General features: G+C 31.8%; 2 protein-coding genes across 10 annotated transcripts in view; both read right to left on the bottom strand.

The window, feature by feature from the left end:
* Positions 1 to 27508, bottom strand: part of LOC107933914 (E3 ubiquitin-protein ligase RZF1) — a 69424-nt gene that overhangs the window by 30475 nt on the left and 11441 nt on the right. For 3 of the 8 annotated variants that reach the window (XM_041074421.1, XM_041074433.1, XM_041074427.1), the window contains exons 1-2: positions 11455 to 11663; positions 11300 to 11366 (exon numbers count right to left, since the gene is read on the bottom strand). The gene's annotated coding sequence lies outside the window, so the exon portion shown is untranslated. Of the gene's footprint in view, positions 1 to 2152; positions 3534 to 4758; positions 6932 to 11299; positions 11367 to 11454; positions 11664 to 27508 lie in introns of those variants that run through there. The other 5 variants (XM_016866214.2, XM_041074429.1, XM_016866218.2 and 2 more) reach the window with 3 other exon arrangements.
* Positions 1496 to 27508, bottom strand: part of LOC107933905 (uncharacterized) — a 47297-nt gene continuing 21284 nt past the window's right edge. Inside the window, exons 2-3 of one of the 2 annotated variants that reach the window (XR_005899472.1) lie at positions 1877 to 1998; positions 1496 to 1653 (exon numbers count right to left, since the gene is read on the bottom strand). Coding sequence is in view for 1 of the 2 variants with exons in the window: in XM_041074445.1 (XP_040930379.1) it covers positions 1957 to 1998 (42 nt within the window). In the remaining variant the exon portion in view is untranslated. The other variant, XM_041074445.1, reaches the window with a different exon arrangement.

The following is a 27508-nucleotide window of genomic DNA, read 5'->3' as shown; positions in this document are numbered from 1 at the left end:
AATAGTTTAGTTCGAATTTGAATAATTTTAATTTTTGTACGCGATTTTAATTAATTAATTAATTATCAACTACAATCGGATTAAGTTTATTTTCTTTTCACAATGATTAGTGGACCTGAATTATTTTTTTAAAATATTCTTATGATATATAATTTTGTAATCGTAACTCTTTAAAAGTTTTTTTTTTCAAAACCTTAATATGCTTCACAAGATTTATCTTCACGAATTATTAGTAACCCGTTAAACTGATCATCAGTAAAACACTACTTAATTATGTAAAAAAAAAAAAAAACTACCTAAAGAAATATTTTCAGAAGGTGCACTCTAATTTAACTATTTAAGTTTTGCAAAGATTATATAAAGCAAGCAGTTTAAACATAAACCCACCATCAGATGCAAGAAATAGATAAGAGTTTTGGACCCTCTCTGTATAGCTTGAAAGCCTCTTGGTGAAAGGTATTGGATATCACAGCACCTTGAAATTAATGCCTAAATTAAGGTGTGCATGGGCCGGCCCGGGCCAGGCCCATAAAAAAATTCAGTCCGTAAAAATATGGACCTGAAAATTTGTCCAAGCCCGGCCCGAGAAAAAAATGGTAGGCTCGAGCCCGGCCCGGCCCGGCCGGGTCATATTAATTTTTTTTTGCTTTTTTTATTAAATAAAAAACTTTAAAATATAATAAATCAAATACATTTAAAACATAAAAGCAAATATTAAAACAAAAAATAAATAAATAATGGAACTAAAATAATTATTAAAATAATACATAAATTAAAAATATAATAAAAAGTAATTATATTAAAATTGAAAAATTGAAACAAATTAAAACTAAATTAAGAATTAAATTATATTAATAACAAAAGTTTACAAAATCAAAATAACATCAAAACAACAAAAAAAGTAAAGTAAAAGTACTAAAGTTATTTAAAATTAAAAATAAAAATAATTTAATATTAAAATTGGGGGAGGGCCGGGCCAAAAAAATCTTACCCGAGGCCCGGCCCGTTTTCTAAACGGGTCTCGTTTTTTGTCCAAACCCGTTTTTCGAGCCTATATTTTTACCCTAACTCTCCCATTTTTCGGGCGGGCCTTCGGGCCAGGCCGGGCCGCCCGGCCATGCACACCTCTACTATCTATATCTATTTATATACTTATTTTAAGTGTTTTTATTGAGCTGGTATTGGATTTAAAACTTCATGCATGATGTGAATTAATTTTATCATTGTAACCAAAATGTGCATAATTAGAGGTACCATAAATCTAGTATTAATAAATAAATGAGCTCTCTAATCCTAAGAAATTGAATAATATGATCCATACACAGACCCCAGCAATCCTTTTACCCTATTTTCAACCTTTTCAGGGACTTGTTTTGTAAAAAATATAATTGATATGAGTCTCACAAAATGGGCAAAATCATAAAAGAAGAGAAAAGCAAACAACTTGGATTATTAACTCCAATTCGCAAGGTGAGAAAATACACTTACAATCAAATAATGAAATGATGCAAATTAATTAAAATCAAGATGATCAAAGTACAAAGGCTTCCAGTCGCGCTAAAGTAAGGTAGCAGATCCTGCTTAGCATTGGGATGGTTCACATTAGCAAAATGGCCACCTAAATAAAACACCATTTCAAGAAGTGGTATATACCTGTGGGATGGTTCAAAATATATATATAAATGTGCAAGTTCAAGATCAAATGAGACAATTAAGCCACAGGAAACACAACCACATAGTAAAAATGATGCAAACTAGAAGCAGGATTATCAAGTACAAAGTTGAATTACATCAACAATCCAATCACATTGAAACCAAATTGAAGCTCATTTATTACAGATAAAACCACAAGAGAATGATGCATCCGACGAAGTACCACATCAAAGATAGAACCACCACAGAAGAATGAAGGTACAGTGATAAGTTGGGTTGATTTGTTTCTCCAAGATTTGATTGTCAAGCCAACTGCTTTGCTAGCTTTAGAATGGCATAAGCAACCTGCATTTAATAAGACCCACAAAGAATTAAAAAAAAGAGTGGAGAAGAAAGGGAAGCATTAGAGGCAAGGTTTTTGACATTGATCTAAGCAAACAAGAATACTACATTGGAAAAAAAAATTATATTAACTTAAAGCTTGCAGTTACAAAATAAAGAAGAAAAAGGGGCTGTTCATTCATTCAAATCATTAATGTCATAATGAGAATCTCAAGGGTTCTAGAGCAAGCCTAGTCATCGGGGTTAAACAAAGAAGCAAATGAGACTCTGCTTTATTGAAACCATTTTCAACCAAATTAAGCCTACAGCTGGTAACAAAGCATGATGCTAATTAATCTAAATTTGTTTTAAACATTAGTAACATTTTTGTTCTCTTTGGTTTCTATTTTGCTAATCATAATCCTCTTCTTGTAGGTTTTCCCGTTTTCTTTTTGGTAGAATAAAAAATCTTCAAATTATTTTCTAGAAATGAAAGCAACAAATGAAGACTCGCTGTCTAGCTTGATCAGGAATTTGATTTGAACAGCAAAGGCTTTCAGCAGCGCTGATAAAAGACCAAACAAGGTCGCAGAACCTCCTTAGCATTCGGATAGTCCCACTCTACTGATTCCCACCACTCCCTTGGATATATGCGGATTTCTTTGAAAGGATGAGCAGAAGGAGCTGATTGGTGTGTATCTTGAAAAAGAGGAAGATACAGAGGCATCCTTTTTAGATTGGTACATCCCGATACTTCGATTTTCCTAAGAGAGTTGCATACCATTTCCCTATTTGAACTGCATATGCTCTTCAGCTCTGGTAAGCGCGTCAATTCTAACTACTTTAATTTGGGAAGGCTGAACTTTGTTGGAGCTTGCGTTCCATTTCCCTTGTGATTCTCTTCCTCTTCTTCTGATCCTATTATTTCCTCTATTTGTCCACAACCACGAACTATGAGGTCCTCCACGTTTTGGAGTTCATGTACTAAGTGAAAGGGAAAGAGTTGCTTCATGTTTGAGCATCCTTCAATATGAAATGATTTAAGATTGGAAAAAATGGCTGGAATAGACTGTGAACTCAATGTAGAAACAATAGATGCTTCTGCTACTTTAACAAGCACATGAAGCTTATCCAAATTTTCAAGCCTCAAGAGCTCAAGGTTCTCAAATGGGGTGCATGATTGGGATTGTGACGACAGATCAAGCACAGATTCTATCCCTCTGCAATCGTGAATCGAACAGAACCCCAACTCATTGGTTTGTTGAAAGAAGGGCAAATCACTCAAGCTTCTGATATTGTGGCACCTAAAAATTCTCAGGCTCCTAACATCACTTGGGAGCTCTGTGGATCTTCTCTTCCTATTGGACACCCGCTTAATATCACATTTTTCATAGGTAGAAGTGGAGGCTCCCACCACTCATCCATGAGCTGCACTTCTAAACCCCGTTTTGCCAAACTCGCCGCAATATTAGTGGGTCCCATTTCTAACTTACCAGACACTTCCGGAGTCGCTTCCACAATCGTCTTCTTTGCCCCAATTAAGGGCACAGTTTTCACACCTTCACCAATCAGTAATGAAATTCCTTATCAAACTCAATTTCTGATATAATAATTATTACTTTGCACAGTAAAGATATAATTAATTATCATTTTTATTTTTGCTGCAACTGCCACCCTACCAATTTGCTATATAAAGCCACATGTTAAAAGCACAAACATCATAAGTATAAATAATTAGTTTAATGATAAATTTGGCCACTTACGATCGTATATTTGTTAAAATGACTCTAATTATATTTTATATGTGAAATTTTATATGTGGGATAATGATGTAATTTATTACTTAAATCTGTTAGAAAAAACAGATTGAAAAAAAGAATATTGATAGCCAAAAATGTTTAAAAAATACAATTAGAGGTATTTTGACAAACATACAAATGTTAGTGGCTAAATTTATCACTAAGTCTAAATAATTAAAGAACAATTTAAAGATTGCTTAAAACATTTGATAAGGTAATCTTTAAAAAAAATTTTAATTAATTTGTTAAAAGATAATTTTTTTAAAAAAAATCTTAATAGAATCAACAAGTGATTGTGTATAATAACAAAGCACATTACATTTTTTTTGGTGGATCTTTGTTCGTATTATTAGAAGGAACAATCACATGCCCTGACCATAAAACGAACATGAAAATGCCAAAACAAAATCTTAATGAAAATTTAATAATTTTTCATTTAACTAATTTTAACAAGTATTTATAAGCATGGTACTCATTAATCAAATTTATAAATAAAATTTTATGTTTTATAAATTTTTCCTTAAAAAGCTAGTTTGTTATAAATTATGACTAACATAATTTTTTAAACGTTTGAAATTTAAAAATTAACTAGACTTGATGATCTATTAAGATTGATAGATATAGTAGCGCGTTTGTTCGGTAAAGAAATAAAGATAAGAATATAATATATTTCAGTGCACTTAAATTCACATCCTCCTACATTAATAATAATGTTCATACCAATCAACTTATTTACTTATAATTAATTACATATAAAATTATTTTATATAACTAATTATATGTGCAAACTACTTACTGAAAACTAAATATATGTAATTTTATAAATTCATTTATTATTTTAATTAACTGAATAATTAACTAAAAACCTTGCATAGAAAAACAAAAAGAAACCAGCAAAATGAAGGGGGAAAAGAAATAAAAGCTGACACTAAAAATTTATGGTCCCTACTCTACTGAAAATTTATGGATTTGATTGCATCCGTACCTGGGCACTTAAGCTTCAACATGCAGCCATCGCAGTTACAACGAAAGTTGACCTCGAAACGAAAAACATAATCTATGCCTTCTCCAAGTGGTGCCATGACAAGCAAGTAAGAAGTGAGCTGTTGACCTTGTATAGACTTGGTGTAGGTATTAAAGTCTATCAACTCATTAAATCTCCCTTCAAATACCTCTAGCTTCCTTAATCTGGCAAGTTCCGATCTATTCATTTTTACACAAGCTGATTTAACATATAATACCAAACATTGCAGACAAGAAAGCCTATGTAGAATTGTAATTGGCAGCTCCTTTCAGTACATAAATTGAGATATGTTAGATTTGTTAACATTTCCAAACCTTTAGGCACCTTTTCAATACCTGTACCCCGGAGGTCCAGTTTTCGTAGAGCCTTAAGCTTTTCTAGTGAAGGCATATATCTCAAGTTGCAGCATCCACGGAGCACCAATGCATTGAGTGTTTCCAAGTTTGATACGGAATTGGGCAATTGCTTGATACCGGTATAAGAAAGGTCAAGAATGTTGAGACTATACATGTGCTGAAAGAATGATTCGGAAATCCTTTTCAAGGACCTATTCTTTTTTAGTAATAAGGTCGAAAGGTTTCCACAATTGGGTGACAAGCTTAGAGGGATTTCTGATACCTTATTCATCATGAATGAAGCCCTTTCAACATCTTTTTTCCATTCTGGCTTGCTTGGTAATTCTTCCAATCCGGTGCCAGCTTTTACAATAAAATGAGGTTGTTTGATATATAAGGCCATATCTCTCATCACATCATGCATCTTAACATCATCTCCAGCCTTTTCCAACAAACAGTTGTTTATCAGCCTATTTAATATAGTGTGACCCCTATCATGCAATTGTTGTCGACTCCCCATTTCAAGAAATCCCTCGTCTATCCAGTATTCTATTAATTCCACCCTTGGAATTCTAGTCTTCTGGGTATAGTGAGCAATAAAGGAAACAATTTTGGATATTCGAATCTTTCAAACGGTCAAAACTGAACTTTAATCGCCCGTATATTTCTTTATCTGTGCCCTTCACACTTGTTATATGGCTACGTAACTCTCTTAATGCATTCCTCCATTCGACAACATCATTTATTCCCTTCATGCTACTAGCTATTACTTTTATGGCAAGGGGTAACCTATCGCACTCTCTAACAATATCGCCCAAAATTTCTTTCAAAGGTGGAACATCTAGAACCCCACGTCCGGTATGAACCAAGAATAAATTCATGGACTCCTCATCGGAAAGTAGAGGCACTTCGACTATCTCATGACAGCCTATAGATTTACAAAACTCTTTCAATCTACTAGTTAATACCAACTTGCTCCGATTGCTGGATATTGGTTCAGGGATCCCTACCTTTTCGAGAACGAAACCTTCCCAAACATCATCTAAGATCAATACATGTCTTATTTATCGCAATTTGTTCCTTAACACAGCTGTACGCTTTTGTTCAGATTTCGGAAGATCTTCAATATTCATAGCATCAGCAATGTCTTGTTGTAACCTGGAGATGTTGAAGTCCTGTGAAACAGTTACCCAAATGATTTTCTCAAACAAGGGTTCAGATTTAGTGATCTCCAATAGTTTATTGTGTATGTGCTTCATTATAGTGGTTTTCCCGATCCCGCCCATTCCCCATACACCAACCATTCCAATTCCATCACTCATCAAATGCTTCCAAATGTCTGCAATCACCGCGGTTTCACCTTCCAAATGTTCCAACTGACAAGGCACTCCAACAATAGATGGGTCATCAATTACTAGAGCTCCAGTGAACCTACCTTGTTCAATAATTTCCTTCACTTCTTCAACTGTTTGTGAAACTTGTTTCCCAAGGCGCCCACGTGAACAACAAGACACATTTTGCATTCTTTCATCAATGTTCTGTATTTTGCCATTGACGGTTTGCACATCTAGAAGCCACTTCTTTACTTCTTCCTTTAAAAGTCTTCCCCATCGAAGCTCTGCCTTTTTTCTCAGCTCCACATCACTCTTCATAGCATTTAGTTGGCGTTGTTTTGCAAGAAGATCATTCATCCTGTCTTCAAGTTTTGTGTGATGCTCTATGTATGTACATGCTGGATGTCCTAAGCATTTTAGCGCTTCACAAATTGGTCCTACAAATTCCATAATTCACCAAATACTCTGCGAGGTAATAATAACAACTACATTTAGTTCTTTATAAAGGATAGATTTTTAGGGTATGATTATATATCAATCTATATATAAATTATGTGTCAACTCCAAAAGGTATTAAGAAAAACTAAAACATTCTTCTAAAATATTTAATTATTTTTATGAGCTCTTTTTTAAAATTATATTATAAAGCATTTAATTAACTTTTCCTTTTCATATCATTTTTATGAATTCTTTTATTTTTTTCCCTCTTTTTACCAGAAAAATACTTATTATATTTAAATTATTTTCTTTTGTGCTTTTTTATTTATTTAAAAAATATTTTTCTTATAAAATTTAAATAATATACTTTTGATACAATGTGCAAAGTACTTTGATTGAATTAAAAACGTCTTGACTTTTTAAAATGTTTAATTATTTTTATAAATTGTTTTAAAATAATATTAAAAAATATTTAATTACAATTTTCCCTTTTTGTATTACAGTATTTTTGTGAATTCTTTTTGTGTTTTATTATTAAATTTTTTTCTTATTTTTATAAAAAAATAATTTTCTTATTATTACAAAAAAATTTAAAAAATGTCTTTTCTTTTTTATTATTAAATATTTTTTCTTAATAAATTTTGAATTAAAATATTTTTTTTGTGAAACTATTAAATTGTTTTGGTTAGACCAACAATTACTGAATATTTTTAGAATTTGATTAACAGAAATATGTTAAACCTAAATTAAATTAATATTTTAGTTGTAAAGTACAAGAAATAGTCATCTAACTATTCATATTATTCTATTTCAATCACTCAACTTTTAAATTTTTTGTTTTAATTATTTAACTTTTTGAAATTAAATATTTTAGTCATTCTTCTGTGAGTTAGTCTAACGTGATTTTATTTTATTGGCCTAATAAATAATTTAACCCTTTAATATTTACACATTCTACTAATTTGATCCTAAATTTTAAAAATTTAACAAAGTTAGTCCTCAATATTTACAAGATTTGTCATTTTAGTTTAAATTTTAAAAATTGAAAAAATATTTAAAATTTTAAAAAGTAAATATAAATTATAAAAAATTAAAAATTTTAAATGTAAAAAAATATTTAAAAGATTTTATATAAAAAATTACTTTCAAAAATACCTTTTATTTTGTTTTTTATTCAATTGACAAGATTGGAAATATCAAATGCCATATGCTACCTCCAATCTCTCTTCAATGCTTGTGCTAAAAAATGATAAGACACGAGACCACTAGAGCTTGAAATTGATATTATCTTTGTAGCAAAAAGTATGTGTGTTAGAGTTGGTATTATCTCCGTAAAAATGATAAAGACATTATTAAATTAAACAAAAGTGACCATAAGTATAGTTTACCTTTAATTTAATATATCGCTCCACCAACTCAAAATCTCATAACTCCCTTTTTTTTTTTCTTTTTTTTTAACATTTATCACTTTCTCCAATATTTTTCTTATTCTCTTTTTTTTTCTCTAGAACTTTTATAAGATAAATATTAAATTTTCAAGTAAACCTCCCTAATTTGATTATATGTACTTTTTTTATTTTTAAACCTTATTGATTAATATCAAGAAATTTATTATTATGGCTTTACTTGCGATAAATTGGAATTTTTGAGTACAAGATTAAAATTTTTTATTAAATGATTTTGTATGTGATCCCTATCATATATTATTTTTTTTATAATTTTTACAAATGCTTTGATAATTATTAAGAAGCACTACATTTGAATGATAAAATAATTTATATATGTTAATTATATTATTATTTTTAGTAATGTTGTTTTGTATAAATTAAATGAAGTAAAATTATATTCTAATTAAATATATTAAAATTTTTAATTATAATTTTAATTATTTTATTATTATAAATTTGAATTTTTAAATAAGATAAGATAATATAATTATGTTTAATAATTTAAATAACAAATATTACTTATACTAATTCTTGTAATTAAAAATATATTATTTACCTGTAACAACGAGGTTAATAACTGCTATCAACAGCAGATATCTTGATTACGATAAAAAAATTTATATTATTAAAAAACTAATTAAAAAATAAATCTGGATATCATTGAAAGACGGTGAGTATAACTTTTCTTTAATGGAAGGCAATGAACGTAATTGACTTTCATTATTTATATACTATTGTTGTTGATTACGTTATCTAGTTAAACGCGTGTTTGATAAATTAAAATTTTAAGCGCGTGTTTGATAAATTAAAATTTTAAGCGTGTGTTTGAATATTTAAGCATTGAATTTTTACTATTAAATTTTATAAGTATTAAATTTATATTAAAATTTATTTGGTAAATTTATTTTATACTCTTTTGTTAGTTGTGGATGTCTAATGTGACTTTGTTTTATTAATCTAATAATAAATTTAGTCTTTCAATATTTACACATTTTATTAATTTGATCCTAAATCTAAAAATTTCAACAAAATTAGCCGTATGTTTACAACAATTGTCATTTAATCCTAACTACAAAAATTCTAAAAAATAAAAAAAAAGTAAATATAAGTTATAAAAAATACAAATTTTAAAAAAGTAATTATAAAAATACTCCTTTAGATTTTTGCACCAAAAATGATTTTTTATACAATATTAGAGGTACGGGATAGGGGTAACATAGTTTGAACCCATGCCAAAATAGGTGTCTAATAAGAACTTTAACTATAGCTCCATATAAGTCAAGGCACAATATCGCTAGAGCTTGAAATTGGTATTATCATTATTGCAAAGAGTAAGATCATAGGAGTTGATGTCATCAACCCAACAATTTTTCCAGATTTATAAATTTGTTAATTTTAAGCTCTTTTTTTTATAGGTTTTAATTAGGTATTTAGGACCCAACAATGGAGCAAAAGAAAAATGAGACTAAATCAAAAGAGATTGTATAAAAAATAACTTTAATTTATATTAGTATTTAGGTAAAATTACGTAAAATATGGAATGCTAGGACAATTAGGTAATTAGATAAAAATGCATATGATGTTTATTTTCTTATTATTTTTATTAGTAATTATATTATCAATTACTTTCTTAGATTAACATATTACATATGATGATTGATTTCAGTTTCTCTAACTCGTTTAAAATTTATTTTATAGCGCTGACATTTTTTATAGAAATTAATAATTTTTTAATTACAACTTGTATCACGAAATATGACTTATCAATTATAATGTAAATTGTGCTCTATTAGTCAAATATGTCTGGAAAATTATAATTCTTTATAATTATAAGAGAGTGTAATTTTATTTTCATCCAATTACTTTATGTTGTCTAAATAGACCTTAATGTTGAGAATATTCATTTGAAAATTAAATTCTACAAAAAAGAAAATGCTAGACAAAAGTAGAGGTGTGCATGGACTGGGCTACCCGGCCTGGCCCGAAGGCCCGCCCTAAATGTGGGAGGGTTTGGGCAAAAATATAGGTCCGAAAAATGGGCTTGGACAAAAAAATAAGGCCCGTTTAAAAAATGAGCCGGGCCTCGAGTAAGATATTTTTAGCCCGAGTCCGACCCGACCCGGCCCGAATTCACTAAAGGACAAAAAAAATCTGCATATTTTTTTATTTTTGAATGTTATTTTCTTGTTGTTTTCTCCATATTTTGCTACCATTTTACTATTATGTTGCTATTATTTTGTTGGTTATTGTTTGGATATTGTATAAAATTTATTTTATTGTTAATTTTCTTATTATTTTAAAGGCATTTGTTAATTTTTTTATTATTTTAGAAGCAATTGCTTGTTAAGTTGCATTTATTTTAGTGTTATTTAAGTCTACATATTTTTCAAAATTTATTTTCAATTTGTTGGGAAATATTTATTTTGATATTTTTAGTATTTTTGATGTATTATATATATTTAAAAAATAATAAAATAATATAAAAAATTAATACGGACAGGTCGGGCCGGACTCGAATTTTAGTATTTTTATTCGGGTCGGGTTTAGGTAAAATTTTATGCCTATTTTTTGGGCCCGACCTGACCTTACCTGACCTGAGCCTAATAAATAAGCATGATTTTTTAGTTGAACCCAGCTCGGCCCGGCCCATGAACACCTCTAGACAAAAGTCTAAGGGGCCGGAAAACACAGACCGGAGAAAGCAGAGGAGGTCTAATTATTATAGATCTATATAATCTACTGTAATTATTATTTTATATTATATTGTATTGTTCAATGACTTTTACGATTTAAAAAAGAAAACTACAAAAGGTGAGATTGTTGCAAAACTGGGAAGTCAGATTTTTTAAATTCCTCCAAAACCCATAGCTTAAACAAAGAGGAAATCAGATTATTCTCAAACCCACACCCATCGTCTTCCTTCTTTTAAAATGAAAGAAAAGTTTACCTGAAATATTACACTCAGATCAAGCAAACGAGAAAAGCATCTGATTATACGAATTTGTTGCGAGTAACTTACCATACAGAAAAGCGATTCAAATCAGATATTGATTCAGAGTTAACAAATAAATATGTTTAGCTACTGGGGAAAATGTATGTTACCTTGGCGTTGCTTCACCGTGTCTGCTGTTTTTTTCTTTAATATCAACTCTGGAATTGTTTGCCTAAATCATGAGAAAAATACTGGTATTACAGTCACCCATTGTTGAACATAAAAAGGATATCAGCTTGACTTCAGTTGACTTGCTTAAATGATTGCAGGGCAGTCTCGGAATTTTACATTCCCTCGTGATAAAACATTATAGGCCGTTAGGTTCGGCCCACATCTTATAAATTAAATATGTAAACTACATTATTGCTTCGTCCTTTTTTTATTTAATTAAATTAGATTTTCTTTTTTGGTATATTTTTGTTGGTATATTTTTGTCAAGTGCCATGAAATTTCTGATGAGAACGTCGCCTGACAAATAAAAAATTGATATAATAATACATCAATATAATATATAAAAATTAGGAGCTAAATTTATTATTATATTAATTTTTTAACTATCACGTTATTTTCTCGTCAAATATTTAATAATATTTAATGGAAATGAAAAAAAAAATTTCAATTAGTTGTATGATCAAATTAAAAAAAAAGTTGAGTGACCAAAAAAGAAAAAGTACAATAGTTAGATGATCAAATTAAAAAAATAATAGTTGAGTGACTAAAAAAGAAATAGAGCAATAATTGGGTGACCTGTGGTGTAGTTTACCCTATTATATTAATAGATAAATCAAAGTTAATTTTGGTTCCTCTATTATGCTCAAATTCAAAAATTAATCCATCTACTTCTTAATGTAACATAATTTGGTCATCTATTTTTATAATATCATAGGCTAATTCAAATAGCTAATTAATTGAAGTAGATTTTTCTTAAAACACACTTCCAACTCATCATGTGTGATACAATGTTTTTAAGAAACAATCAAATTAGCATTTTAATTGAAATAATTAATTGATATTAATTATTTAGACTAACAAATGATATTATAAAAATAGAGGATAAATTATGTCAAATTAAAATTCAAAAGACGAGATCTCAAATTTAAAGATAATAAATTTGACTAAATCATGATTCAAGAGATTATGCTTGTTTGGGTTCAATTTAGTTGAAATTATAAATTAAAATTTTTATATAAAAAATAATTAAGGATGGGTAAATTTTGAATGGATTAGAAAAAGAAAAATTTCTCAAATGATATTGTTTAAGTTAATTAATTTTTCAAAGCAACTTGAATAATAATTTGAGTTAAATAGTTGAGTTAAAATTTGAAAAACAACTTAAATTATTTGAATAATTTAATTTTAGTTCTTGTAAACAATTTTGATCAAGTTTTTTTTTTTTGCCAGTAAAACATATTTATAAAATCATTGGAAAAACACAAAACATCATCGTATTAGCAGAGAAGAACATCACAAAGACAACAGAAAAAGAAAAGCCTAACAATGATAAATGAGCAGACATAAAATCAACTCTATCAAAGTGACGCAAAACCCAAAACTAAGCAACAGGCGGAGTTGGCAAACCATTCTTATTCAAAATAAACAACAATGAAGATGGTGGATGATTTATCCAACCCTCCAAGCACATCTCCACTTTAGCATGCCTAGCCACCCAATTTGTAGCTTTGTTAGCATCCCTTCTTATCCTTTGGATTAAAAAATTATGCAATTGATCTTTTAAAATATCAAATCTCTTCAGAATTGGTTTCAGCCTCCACCGCCTCTCAAAATCCTTTTTCTTAGTTTTCGAGAAGACAATCAGAGAATCAATTTCCAAAATTACTTTCTCCCACCTATTGTTCACAGGAAGTTCGACTCCTTTAGTGACCGCCAAAGCTTCTACAATCTCAACCTCATTCACAATCACAATCTTACCTTTTATTATTATTTTTTGTGAACTTTTTTAGTGTTTTATTATTAAATTATTATTTTCTTATTATTATAGCTTAATTTTTTTTTGTCATTTCCTTTTTCATTATTAATTTTTTTCTTATTAAATTTTAAATTAAAATATACTTTTCTGTGAAACACGTAAGTTATTTTGGTTAGACCAATTGTGAATATATTTACAATTTGGTTATCAGAAATATATTAAACTTAAATTAATAAATATTTTGTTACATCCCTTACCCGTGTCTGACGCTGGGGCTGGATACGAGGCCTTACCGGACTTAAACATGCACACAGACGAAAACCGGCCATAAAATTTCATTTAATTCAAAACTGTTCAGACACATGCATAACGTCCCTTATTTGGGTCTACAAAGCCCAAAACATATTTTGAGACTGTTTCGGGACTAAACCGAGAACTTACGAAAACCTAGAAAATTTCACGCAACAACAATTCTTTCATTTTAAACATATTTCACTTTAACCAACATCCATGACTATCAACCTCAACACAAGATATTAGCACATCAATTTGTCCATTAAACATTCATGTTCAAGGCATTATTACTTATTTCCATTTAATTCATGATCCAAAAGTATACATTTTACTTACCTAATGTATCACCAATCATGCACAACAAACAAAGCTAACTATCTCATCACACCAGAAACATAGTGTCGAAACCATTTTTTGAAAAAACGAGGATCGACTTTGGTTTTGAAAATAATAAACGAAAATTAGGAGTCGCCTCCAATCTTTTTGGTTATTTTACTAAAATATTTCGATTTACTAAAACAACAATTTTGGTGTACGAAATTTGAGAAAGCGGGTTCGGGAGTCGGTTATGTATGAGGAAGGATTAGCACCCTCGTAATGCCCAAAATTGGTACCTAATTGATTAATTAATGTCTTAATTTTGAAATTTTAAAAACTCGAAAAGAATTAAAAATACGATCCTCTCTTTTTGATTTTTACGAAGAATTTGTTTGCATAGATCGAAACGGATGTTAAAGACCTTCTTGTCCCAAAGTAATAAAATGCCACATCCAATACGTTAGGACACAACATTTTAAAACCCCGAGAATAAGATTGGCTTTTGGTTTTCAAAACTCATGCATTTAAATTTTAAAAGGATATTTGGTTATTTAGGTTAAACAAGAAAAATCGAAACCCAATAAGTTAGGGTACGATTTTCTTGAATTTCCTAAATTTGAAATATTGCCTTATTTTTAATTTAAGAATACATGGACGAAATATCGAGAGAATATTTAGTTATTTGGTCAAACAGAAAATCGAAACTCAACATGTTAGGGCACGATTTCTCGAATTACCAAACACGAAATATTACCTCGCTTTGCGATTTTTTTAAAAAAGGAGCGATTATGAAAACAAACTTGAAATGTATTTATTCGATTCGTTTGAAGCAAAGAAAATGAAATGAATAATTTTAGGCAAATAGGTTGGCAATCTCAATCATAATACAATACATGGAGATGCAAAACAAAGTAACAAATATGGAAAACATACATGAATAATATATTATACAAATTATTGAGAAATACAAACATGAAAATCAAAACACGCCCAATGATAATAATCTTACCACATACACTATTTAACTTTTCTAAATAATGATTAAATAAAAATCCATTTTAGGAAACACTTTTAAAAGGTAATAAGCAATGTTAAAATAAATAAACTTGAAATCTACAATGTAAAACGAACAATTTAAAAGTAATTAAATTATATATGTATATAAACAGATAATACATGCAAAAATTTACAATAGATCGTAAAATAAATAATAAATAATACATAAAATATAAAGTTTAACATATAAATGAACTTCAAAATAAGTATTATAAGAGGAAATTTAAAGTTAGTGCTATGCAAAATAATTTAAAACCAAGATTTAAATAATATATATAATATAAATTATGTACATAAAAATAATAATGTGTACCTATATAAAATTTTAAAACGAATAATACACATATTAGCAAGTTGTAACATAAATGAATTATATAAATGCAACCATATAAGAATATACAAAAGAATATACGAATGACATACTATATAATATAAAATCAATGATTATAAAAAATAATTTGAAACAAGATTTATTTACCAACAATTAATAAGATATATAAAGCATAAAACTTAATATAAGCATTGTATAAAAAATAATAATAATATAGGCAAGTGTTTGAAATAAACAAAGTATAATATAAAATTGGGAAACAAATGGTATACATAAATAGATTTAAAGGAAAAAATATAAACATGTTTGCAAGGGAATTTAAATAAGTAATTCAATTAAATTATGTATATATATAAATATCAATGTATGAAAATAAATATCATATTAATCTTTAAAACATAGAATCATATAGAATAGAATTCTAAAATGGACAAATTATAAAATAAAACAATCTCTTTTTTTTTTTAAAAAATAATATATATATATATATAAACAAAAGTATAAAATGACAAAATAGAACAATGCAAAATCAGTAAAATAATCTCAAGATAAAGATGAATAATAAATAAATTTTTAAAGAAAATAAAAGAATTACAAGAGAAAGGAAAAAAAAACTCCATTGAAATAAAAATAAAATCGCAGGAACGATTTACAAACAAATAAAATGATTAAAATAATACTGAGGACCAAAATACGATGCGCGCCAACCAATGGGGATTAAAAACGAAATTATCCCAAATACCAAAACGCAGTACTCTAGCGCGGACCGAATTGAGATGATGCACAAATTTCAGGGTAAAAATGAAAGAAACAGAATAGGGTTTAATTAAAAGACAACATAAATGGAAGAGACTAGCCACTCAAATTACCCACTTAAAGTGAAAATGCGTGGATTTAGCCTGTGATCAGGCCACTCGCATATTCCTCCCCCCCTAATGGTGCCTTTTAAATTTTGATTGAAACCTTTATATTTTTTTAAGCTTACAAATCCCTTTTCTAAACAAAACCCCAAAGCTCCTCTCTGTTAGCTTTTCACCCAAATATGACGCCGGACCACCACCATATCTGGTAGCTGACGGTGTGGGGAAAAAAAATGGCCTGAGATCATTACTATGAAGGCCTAGTAAGTGAGCTCCCTTTCTTTCTTTCTTTATTTTCATACACCAATAAAAAGAAAAAAGAACTAGATGAAAACAACTTGAAATTCCATTTTGCTTTAGAAAATAAGAGGGAGAGTTCTATCAAACTAGAAAGCAAGAAAGCAAAGGGCCTCAACCCCATTTCGAGTCCAGATCCAATGACGGAGGAAACCCCCGACGACACGGCCACGAGGTTCCGGGTAAGTTCTTCTTCTCCCCGTTTGTTTGAAATAGATTTATAAAAAAAATAAAAAATAAAAAATAAAATTAAAAAAAAACAAAAATGAAAAATGAACAAAGGTAACACAAGAAATTAAAATCAACCTTTTTTTGCTTTTGATTTCTGATGTGCGTGTGGAAATACAATGTTTTTTTTGTATTCAAAATCCCCCCCCTTTTACATTGGTGTTGGAATGGCTCTTATAGCCATTGAATATTACAAAATATTAGTTTCTTTTGCTTCTATTTGCTTTCTTTCTATCACTGTTTCTGTCTCTTTCTCTCGTCACTGTTGCAAGCTAGGCAAGGTCAACGAAAAGGGAACATGTGGTGGCAGTCTAGAATGCTAGGCCTCGGGACGAGGCACTAGCAGGGTAACCGAAGGAAGAGCGGCGCATAAGGGTTGTTAGGGTTAGGTTTCTGAAATTTTTTTTAAGTTTTTGGGCTAGGGTTTTTAGTTTTGGGCCTGTTGAGGGTTTGGGCTTTGATTTGGATTGTAATATGGACTGAAATTTGGACATTTTATTTCTTTTGTGCTTTTAGTTTTTGTTGATTTGGGCCCGGGCCAAAATTGGGCTCTACACATAGAACATGACATGATTAATTAAGCTTACAAACCAAAGTGAATATGGGCCACATCCCATGGCCATATACGATAACTCAACGTAGATCAATAGGTTAGGCCAAATCATAATAATAATACATGTTATAAAACTAGCTTCCTATACATGCCACTCACTTGATATTTCTAATATTTGAATTAATTCTCCCAAAAGTGATAGCTTGATAGTGTGATTCTGCCTCTGACGATTTCCAACCCCGAGCCGACCTGCCATTACTAAAGAAATGGAGAGGAGGGGTAAGCTTTACGCTTAGTAAGTCCATATGAAATTAATAAGCAATTACTAACATGCTTTTCAAGATAAAACACTATAATTGTACAATTACACATGTTTAGGTTAAGCTATTTTATCGAGTTACAGTTACTAAATCATTTATATCTGGATCTATGAAACTCCAAATTAAGTTCTGTTAATTTTCTTTGAAACTAGACTCATGTACCTTTCTCCCATAAAATTTTCAGAATTTTTTACTTAGCCAATTAGTACAGTTTATTCATTAAAGTTTCCCCTATTTTAGTGTTTGGCTACTTTGACCTCTATTCACTATGAATCAATTTTCTCTCTGTACAGAATTCAAAGGGCTATGTCGTTTATTTCTATTAAAAATAGACTCAATAAAGAATCTATACATGTAAATTATAACTCCTAATTATTTTTGTACAATTTTTAGTGAATTTATCAAATAGGAACAAGGGATCTCAAAGTCATTCAGACTCTGTCTTATAACAATTTAAATATCCCATTACATAAAATTCAATTGCATGTATCGTTTCCTCTATGTGAAAGTAGACTCATTGAGATTTAATCTCATATTTTATTTAGCTCCTAACTCAATTTCCAAAATTTATGGTGAATTTCTAAAATTGCATCACTGCAGTAACCCAAAACTGCCAAGGCTAAATTTACTCAATCACAACTATTATTCACTAAATCCATACAATATCATTTCATTCATCATGGAAAGAACACATAATTATGCTTCATGGGCATAGATCCATAATCTCAATGTCATCAAGTATCAAGACTTATTCCTCGTCATGTCATTTTCATAGTATTCACCAATAATATACATCATATATCAAGGCATCACACATAAGTTTAGTGTACATACCTGTACAAATCTAACTTAAGAACATACTCGCCAATGGCTTGTCTCATTGGGACAATTATAGAATACTCCGTCAAATTACCCGTTGAACACTCGGAATATAATTGGATACACGGAAGCCCGCAGCTAGACAAACTCAATAGCCTGCGGTTTATGTAGCAAAGCTACATAATCTCACCCATAATGAACTCGGAATGCAACTCAACGAGCTCAGGTGTTCGCATCCATAATGAACTCGGAACACAACTCAACGAGTTCGAATGCTTGCATCCATAGGTGAACTCGGAACGCAGCTCAACGAGTTCGGATCTCAATTTCCTAGTGACATGTCACTTGTATCCTAATCTATTCCTAATGTTCAAATGAGATTTTCCTCGATTATACTCCTTTGCATTCTTTCTCGTGATGTCAATATCGATACTCTGGGGGCAACTCATATTTTTCAAGTATTCCACATAATTTGTATAATAATTCAACAATAATCATAGAATGCAACAATTCGTAAACAATAATCATCATACCATTATAAAGACATCAATAACATATAGTAGTGTTACATCATTTACATAATATCAAATTATTCACATATATGTATACTTACAATTCATATAATATCGTAACATTAACATTAAAATACACATTGCATTATTAAAATCATATGAACTTACCTCGTATGCAAAAATGATCATTTTTACCATTTTGTCCACAACTTGGTATTTTGCCGATTTTAGCCCGAATTTCGATTTTCCTTACTCTATCATTTCAAATATAGCCTAATTAGGACTCATATTATTCAAATCAACCCAAAATCATATTTTTGAAAAATTAAAATTTTGCCCCTAAACTTTCACATATTTACACTTTTGCCCCAAATCTCATAAATTAAATTTCATCCTATTTTCTTATGTTTTATGACATGCTGATCATTTTTCCCTTCTATAGCAACATCCAATTCTCACTCTAACATGTACTTATGAACATTAGGTATTTTTACCGATTATATCATTATACTCGTTTTCACGTAAAATCGCTTAACAAAAGTCGTTTATCTAACACCCAACCTTCATTTTCTATCATTAGACATCAAAATACATGCATATTATTCATGGGTAAATTTTTAGACATGAACCTTAACTCAAATTAATAGTAGAAATAAGTATAACAAGTTACCGGGATTTCAAAAATGTAAAGAACTTTAAAAACGGGGAAGAAGTTTTAAAAACCCTAGCCATGTCTTCCATCTCCAAATACGGTTATGGCATGAGAAAAATGAAGAAGATGACATCTTTTTCTTAATTATTTTAGCTTTATTTACCAATTTACTAAAATACCCTTAATGAAAAAAATAAAAACATACCATGCCATGTCCATCTTTGTCCACTAAATACAAAATGGGATATTTACCATTTAAGGACCCCCAATTTAAAAACCCATTACTCACAAGTACTTAGTACCTTTGTAAACTAGAATACACATTTTGTAACTTTTACAATTTAGTCCTTTTGACTAAATTGAGTGCTCGAACGTCAAAATTTTTGAACGAGGTTTTAGCAAAATTATTCCGTAAAATTGTAGACCATAACAATATAATAAAATAAAATTTTCTTCATCAGATTTGTGGCCCCGAAACCACTGTTCTGACTAGGCCCAAAATCGAGATCCTAGGCAAAAACCACTTTATTGCAACTGCTAGGATTCGTGGTCAGTGAAAAAGGGATTGAGATTGACCCAGATAAAGTCAAAGCCATACAAGAGTTACCTCCACCGCGTACTCAAAAGGAAGTTCGGGGATTCTTAGGTAGACTAAATTACATCGATCGTTTTATTTCACAACTAACCGAAAAATGTGACCCCATATTCCGTTTCCTTAAGAAACACAACCCTGGTGTTTGGGACGAGGAGTGCCAGAAGACTTTTGACAAGATTAAGCAATATTTGTCAAATGCCCTAGTGTTGACACCACCTAGTCCAGATAAGCCACTGATATTGTATTTAGCAGTATTTGAAAATTCTATGGGATGTGTGCTTGGCTAGCACGATGAGTCAGGAAAGAAGGAAAGAGCGATATATTACCTCAGTAAGAAGTTCACTGAGTGTGAAACAAGATACTCGTCAATTGAAAAGTTGTGTTGTGCCCTAATCTGGACAACCCGAAGACTGAGACAATACATGTTGTATCACACAACTTGGCTAATCTCCAAAATGGACCCTCTAAAGTACTTGATGGAGTCGACTGCTTTGAACGGGAGAATGGCCCGATGGCAAATTCTACTATCTGAATTTGATATAGTCTATGTGAACCAGAAGGCTGTAAAAGGGAGTGCAATAGCAGATTTTCTAGCCAGTAGAGCCCTAGAGGACTACGAACCCCTGAACTTTAACTTCCCAAATAAAGATCTAATGTACGTAGCAACCACTGAAGAAGACCCTCAAGAAGGTCATCCTTAAAAGCTAAACTTTGACGGAGCATCAAATGCTGTGGGCAACGGAATCAGGGCAGTCCTGGTATCCCGAAACGGAGATCATTATCCCTTCACTAGTAAATTGGATTTTGACTGCACGAACAATATGGCAGAATACGAAGCATGCATAATGGGAATTTACGCAGCCATAGAGCGTAAAATCAAGGTTTTAGAGGTATATGGAGATTCTGCCCTAATGATTTATCAACTCAAAGGTGAATGGAAGACGAGAGACCCCAAATTGATCAATTATCCAAGATTGATCCTTGAATTAATTAAAGAGTTTGATGATATTGTCTTCTGCTACCTCCCGCGAGAAGAAAATCAAATGGCCGATGCCCTAACGACTTTAGCTTCTATGATCAAGGTGAACAAACAAGATGTGAAACCAATCCAAATGAGTATTTATGAGGCTCCAGCTCATTGTTACAACCTCGAAGAAGAAGCAGAAAATGATGATCACCCTTAGTACCACGATATCCTGCGATATGTGAAGAATCGTGAGTACCCCGACCAAGCTACTGAAAACGACAAAAGAACGTTGAGAAGACTGACCAGTGACTATATCTTAGATGTGGAGATCCTATACAAAAGAAGGAAGGATTAGGTACTGTTAAGATGTGTAGATGCTATTGAGGCTAAGAAAATCTTGAAAGAAGTCCATGAGGGCATCTGTGGGACACACGCTAATGGCTTTACAATAGCCAGGCAAATTATGAAGTTTGGTTATTATTGGTCCACCATGGAAGGAGACTGTATTAGCTACGCCAAAAGATGTCATAAGTGCCAAATCTATGGAGACAAGATTAATGTGCTTCCTTCACCTCTGCATATTATGACTTCTCCATGGCCTTTCTCGATGTGGGGCATAGATGTGATTGTGCCAATTTCACCAAAAGCTTCAAATGGGCATTGTTTCATCTTTGTGGTCATCGATTATTTCACCAAGTGGGTGGAGGCCGCTTCATATGCCAATGCTACAAAATCGGCAGTCAGCAAGTTCCTGAAAAAGAAAATTATCTGTCGATATAGAATGCCAGAAAAGATCATATCTGACAACGTATTGAATTTAAACAACAGCACGATAGTGGATGTCTGCAGTCAGTTCAAGATCAGGCACCACAACTCGTCACCGTATCGCCCAAAAATGAACGGTGCAGTTGAGGCGGCTAATAAAAACATTAAGAAGATTGTGGGGAAAATGACTGAGATTTATAAAGACTGGCATGAGAAGTTACCATTCGCCCTCTATGCTGTCAGGACTTCCACCAGGGCGACGCCTTTCTCGTTGGTCTATGGAATGAAGGAAATTTTACCTATCGAGATTGAGATTCCTTCCCTCAGAGTTTTGTCAGAAGTAAAGCTGGATGAAGCAGAATGGATCCAGTCCCGATACGATCAGTTGAATTTGATTGAAGAAAAGAGGCTAAGGGCTATTCGTCATGGTTAGGTGTACCAAAAGCGAATGATGCGAGCTTACGACAAAAAGGTTCGTCCTAGATAATTCCACGAGGGAGACCTAGTACTGAAAAAGATCTTGCCCATACAAAAGGATTTCAGAGAAAAATGGATGTTGAATTGGGAAGGACCTTATGTGGTAAAGAAGGCCTTTTCTGGAGGAGCATTGATATTGGCCAAAATGGATGGCAAGACTTTACCCAATCATGTGAATTCAGATTCAGTTAAGAAATACTTCTTCTTAAAAAAAAAAGAGGAGAGGCCAAGGTGAAAACTCGCAAAGGGCACCTTGAGACCAAAAGGATTTTGAATTGAAAACCCGTAAAGGGCGATTCAAATTTTGATCAAAGGTGGGGCATGCGGTAGTCTTACGATACCTAAATCAACAAGGAGGAGAGATGTTACATCTTGGGGCATCTATAAGGGTACTCTAGATCCCCTAAACACATATTGGACAAAAAGGGAGTCTTCAAGAAGTTCGTACAGAGAAGCTCACGCCGTGATATCTGGGGGCACCTATTTTCTTTTTATTCATTTTGTATTCCAGCAATGTCTGTTGTCCGTGATTAATCTATTCCCTTCAAATTTTGTTTCTGACAAATTTCAGTTCTGTCATTGTTATGATTTTTTTCAAGCATTTTTGCATCGAAATGATGATGAATGGGCTAATGACACTTTCACAAAAGAAGTTCTGCATATTACTCTGAAAGTTTCTAAATAGTACGGAACTGAAACAGGGCTATTATTTAGAACTAACCCAAACTTAAAGATTGAAAACATTTGAGAAGAAAGAGTTTAAATTGGGACTACCTCTTCAGGTTTTCTGTTCTAAGATCTAAGCTGAACAAAAAAACAGGGTACCGTTTCAGTGAAAGAACCTTGATGAACAAAGAGCAAAAACAACCCAAACATTAAAAAGGGATCCATTCTCACAACATGCTGCACTCATGCATTTAATAGATCATTCATAGCACATCTAGTTAGGAACATTTGATTCATTTCGATCATAGCATCCTAATTCTTTGGCATAAGCATAAATACATGGAACTGATTCTAAGGATCATGTCCCTAGATCGGTGAATTCACAGACCTTAACCCCCTAAGCAGTAGGGTAACAGGCTGAATTTACAGATCTTGTCTCCCTAAGTAGTAGTGGAGCAAATCGAAGACGAAGGGCCTTAACCCCTTAAACAGTAGGGTAACAGGCTGAATTTACAGATCTTGTCTCCCTAAGCAGTAGTGGAGCAAATCAAAGACGAAGGGCCTTAACCCCCTAAGCAGTAGGGAAACAGATCGAAGGCGATGAGCCTTAAACCCCTAAGCAGTAGGGTAACAGGCTGAATTTACAAATCTTAACCCCCTAAGCAGTAGGGAAACAGATCGAAGGCGATGGGCCTTAAACCCCTATGCAGTAGGGTAACAAGCTAGAAATTACAAATCTTTTCTCTCTGAAATTGTAATGACCTGAAATTCACGGGCACCGGAAAAGTGAGTTATAGGGCTTCCGTCTTAGTGAAATAAGTTCGAAAATAATTATTAAAAATATTTATGAGCCTAGTAGTGTGTCTAATTAGGATCTAATTAAGTGAATTTAGCTTAATTTAGAGTAAGTAATAAAAAGGATTAAATTGAATAAAGGGTAAAAGTTTAATTATAAAGCAATAGAAAATAAAAAGGATTAAAATGACAATTAAGCCATTGACTACAAATGAGGTGGCATATTGGTGAAATAAAATCAAAGATTTTTTTTAGGTTTTATATATTATAATGATTATTATTATGGTTTTATATTAAATTGTTATGATTATTTAATTGATAATATATTATAAATAAATTAAATAGAAGATAATTGTATGGTAATAAAATATACATGTGTAAGAATTGTATGGGTACATTTGTAATTTAAATATTTAATTACTTATAATTTAAGTATAAAGATATTTGTTAATTAAATAATTAAATTATAAGATTTTTGGTATGAAAAACAAATTAAATAATGACATTTGTAATGATATGAATATATACATTTGTATTATAATTATGTATTTACTTAAATTTTAAGTTAAAGATATTTATTAATTAAATATTAATATTATAAGATTTTTATTTGTTAAATAAATAAAAGAAAGACAAATGGATGGTAATAATAGTGTACAAATGTACAAAGATACATGTATACAAATGTGTTAATTATATTGTTATTAAATTAATAATATAAATATTAGTATATGAATGTGAAATATTGGTGTTGGTTGTTTTGGTTTGAATTTACAGGAGGTTTAGGTAAAAATAAGCAGAAATGTTGCCGAAATTTTTATAAAAAAAAATTGGAATACTCAAACAAGTCCCGTTCTACTTTTAATACGTGTTTTAACTTCGAGAGTTCAAGATAGGGACTTAATTATTATATTATACTATGAAAGTTATATTAATTGTAAATTATTCGTAAGTTGTGTAATAGGTCCGGTAATGCCTCATAACCTCGTTCCGGTAACAGTTTGGGGTTAGGGGGTGTTACAATTGTTGGTATCAGAGCTATCAGGTTTAGCCGATTCTCGGGCTAAATTGGGCTCGGAAGTGAGTTTAGAAGTACATGCCACTGTCGAGTCAAAATTGAGTCGAGATTTTTGGATGCTAATGTATTTATTTGATTTTGTTTTATAGATAAAATGTCAGATGAAAGAATGGATAATGTTGAACAGGAAATGTATACTGGAAGTCGAGAATTAGAAGAAACTGAATCTGTTACACCTGGTGTGAATCCGTTAAATAATCAATCTCCTAACGTAGGGAGAGAAAGAAATACCTCACAAGTGTTAAGAGATATAGCTGATGCATTACAGCATATAGTGAGAGTTATACCTGCTACTACATTTGTACCTACTGTCAGACAGGCCCCAATTAAAGAGCTATGAAAATACGGTGCCACAGAATTTCAAGGATTAAAAGGAGCTGATCCATCCGTTGCTGAAAATTGGATAGAAACAACAAAAAGAGTTGCAACAATTAGACTGCACCCCCCGAGAGAGTCTGATATGTGCTATATCACTGTTACAAGGAGAAGCGTATCTCTGGTGGGAATCTGTGGTTAGACATTTGCCGGATGATCAGGTAACTTGGGACTTGTTTCAAAAAGAATTTCAGAAGAAGTATATTGGGGAATTGTACATCGAAGAGAAAAAGCAAGAGTTTTTAGTGTTGAAACAGGGGAATATGTCAGTACTGGATTATGAGCGAGAGTTCTCTAGATTGAGCAGGTATGCTTTAGAATATGGTCCAACCGAGGTTGATAGTTGTAAACGATTTCTACGGGGACTGCGAGATGAAATCAAGATTCAATTGGTAAGTCTCAGAATTACTGAACTTGTTGATCTGGTTGAGCGAGCAAAAATGATAGAACAAGTACTGGTCTGGATAAAAAATTAGAAATTGGTAAATCAGCTGGGAAATGTATGGGAACTACTAGTTCTAATCTATTACTGAAGAGATTCAGAGAATCAAGAAGTGACTGGAGATCCAGTTTTAGTTCAGATAGAGGTGGTAGAAGTAGAGGTAAACAGATGACAATATCTACTAGTAGTGTGAGAGGTCCATATTGAAGTATAGAAATTCCAGACTGTGAGCATTGCGGAAAGAAACATTTAGGTGAATGTTGGAGGATAACTCGACGATGTTTTCGATGTGGGGCCACAGATCATTTCATTCGAGATTGTCCGAAAGGTGAAAGTGCCACACCTGCAACATCTTAAAGATCAGTACCTACTGTTCGTGGCAGAGGATCTAGTAGGGGTGGTTCGGGTTCTGTGTCTAGAGGTGGAGGTGTTAGAAGAAACAGCGATATAGTTACACAACAGTCAGAGGCCAGAGTGCCGGCCAGAGCGTACGTAGTCCGGACCCGTGAGGAGGGCGATGCACATGATGTTGTTACAGGTATATTTCTATTGTATTCTGAGCCTATTTATCCTTTAATTGATCCGGGTTCGTCACACTTATATATAAATTCAAAACTAGTCGAATCGGGGAAATTAGAATCTGAAATGTCTAAAGTTTCTATAGAAGTGTCTAGCCCTTTGGGACAAACGGTGTTAGTAGATAGAGTATGTCGGAGGTGCCCGTTAATAATACATGATAAAATGTTTCTTGTGGACTTGTTGATCATGCCTTTTGATGATTTTGATATCATTTTGGGTATGGACTGGCTATATGAACATGGGGTAGTTTTGGATTGCTATAAAAAGAGGTTTAGTATTCAGACAGAAAATGGGAATAGAATTGAAGTGAATGGCATCCGTACCAGTGGTTCGACACGCATTATTTCAGCGATGAAGGCTAATAAATTACTGCAGCAGGGTTGTCCAGCATACTTGGCATATGTTATTAATTCTGATTCAGTTGGGAGTCAGTGCAGTCAGATTAGGACTGTACGTGAGTTTCCAAATGTATTCCCAGAAGAATTACCAGGCTTACCACCTGACAGAGAGGTTGAATTTGCTATTGAGGTGTATCCAGGTACAACACCAATTTCTATACCTCCGTATCGAATGTCGCCCACTGAGTTGAAAGAGTTGAAGGTGCAGTTACAAGATTTACTAGATTGTGGATTTATTAGACCAAGCATTTCACCCTGGGAGCTCCAGTATTGTTTGTTAAAAAGAAAGATGGCTCTATGCGACTTTGTATTGATTACCGACAGTTGAACAAGGTAACAATTAAAAATAAGTACCCGTTGCCTCGCATTGATGATTTATTTGATCAGTTGAGAGGAGCTTCTGTGTTTTCGAAGATTGACTTAAGGTCGGGTTACTATCAGTTGAATGTAAAAGAAAGTGATGTACCGAAAACAGCTTTTCGTACGAGGTATGGCCATTATGAGTTCTTGGTAATGCCATTTGGGTTAACAAATGCCCCAGCTGCTTTTATGGATCTCATGAATCGTATCTTTCAGCCGTATTTAGATCAGTTTGTGGTGGTTTTCATTGATGATATATTGGTATATTCGAAGACAGAGGCAGAACATGATCAGCATCTTCGAATAGTTCTACAAATTTTACGAGAGAAACAGTTATATGGAAAGCTTAGTAAATGCGAGTTCTGGTTATTAGAAGTGGTATTTCTGGGACATGTAATATCTGCAGATGGAATTCGAGTTGATCCAAAAAAGATCGAAGCAATTGTTCAGTGGAAGGCGCCAAATAATGTATCGGAGGTACGCAATTTTCTCGGTTTAGC

This window comes from Gossypium hirsutum, chromosome A01, assembly GCF_007990345.1.
Source record: "Gossypium hirsutum isolate 1008001.06 chromosome A01, Gossypium_hirsutum_v2.1, whole genome shotgun sequence".
NCBI classification, from domain to species: domain Eukaryota; kingdom Viridiplantae; phylum Streptophyta; class Magnoliopsida; order Malvales; family Malvaceae; genus Gossypium; species Gossypium hirsutum.
This window is presented reverse-complemented; position numbering and strand designations above follow the sequence as displayed.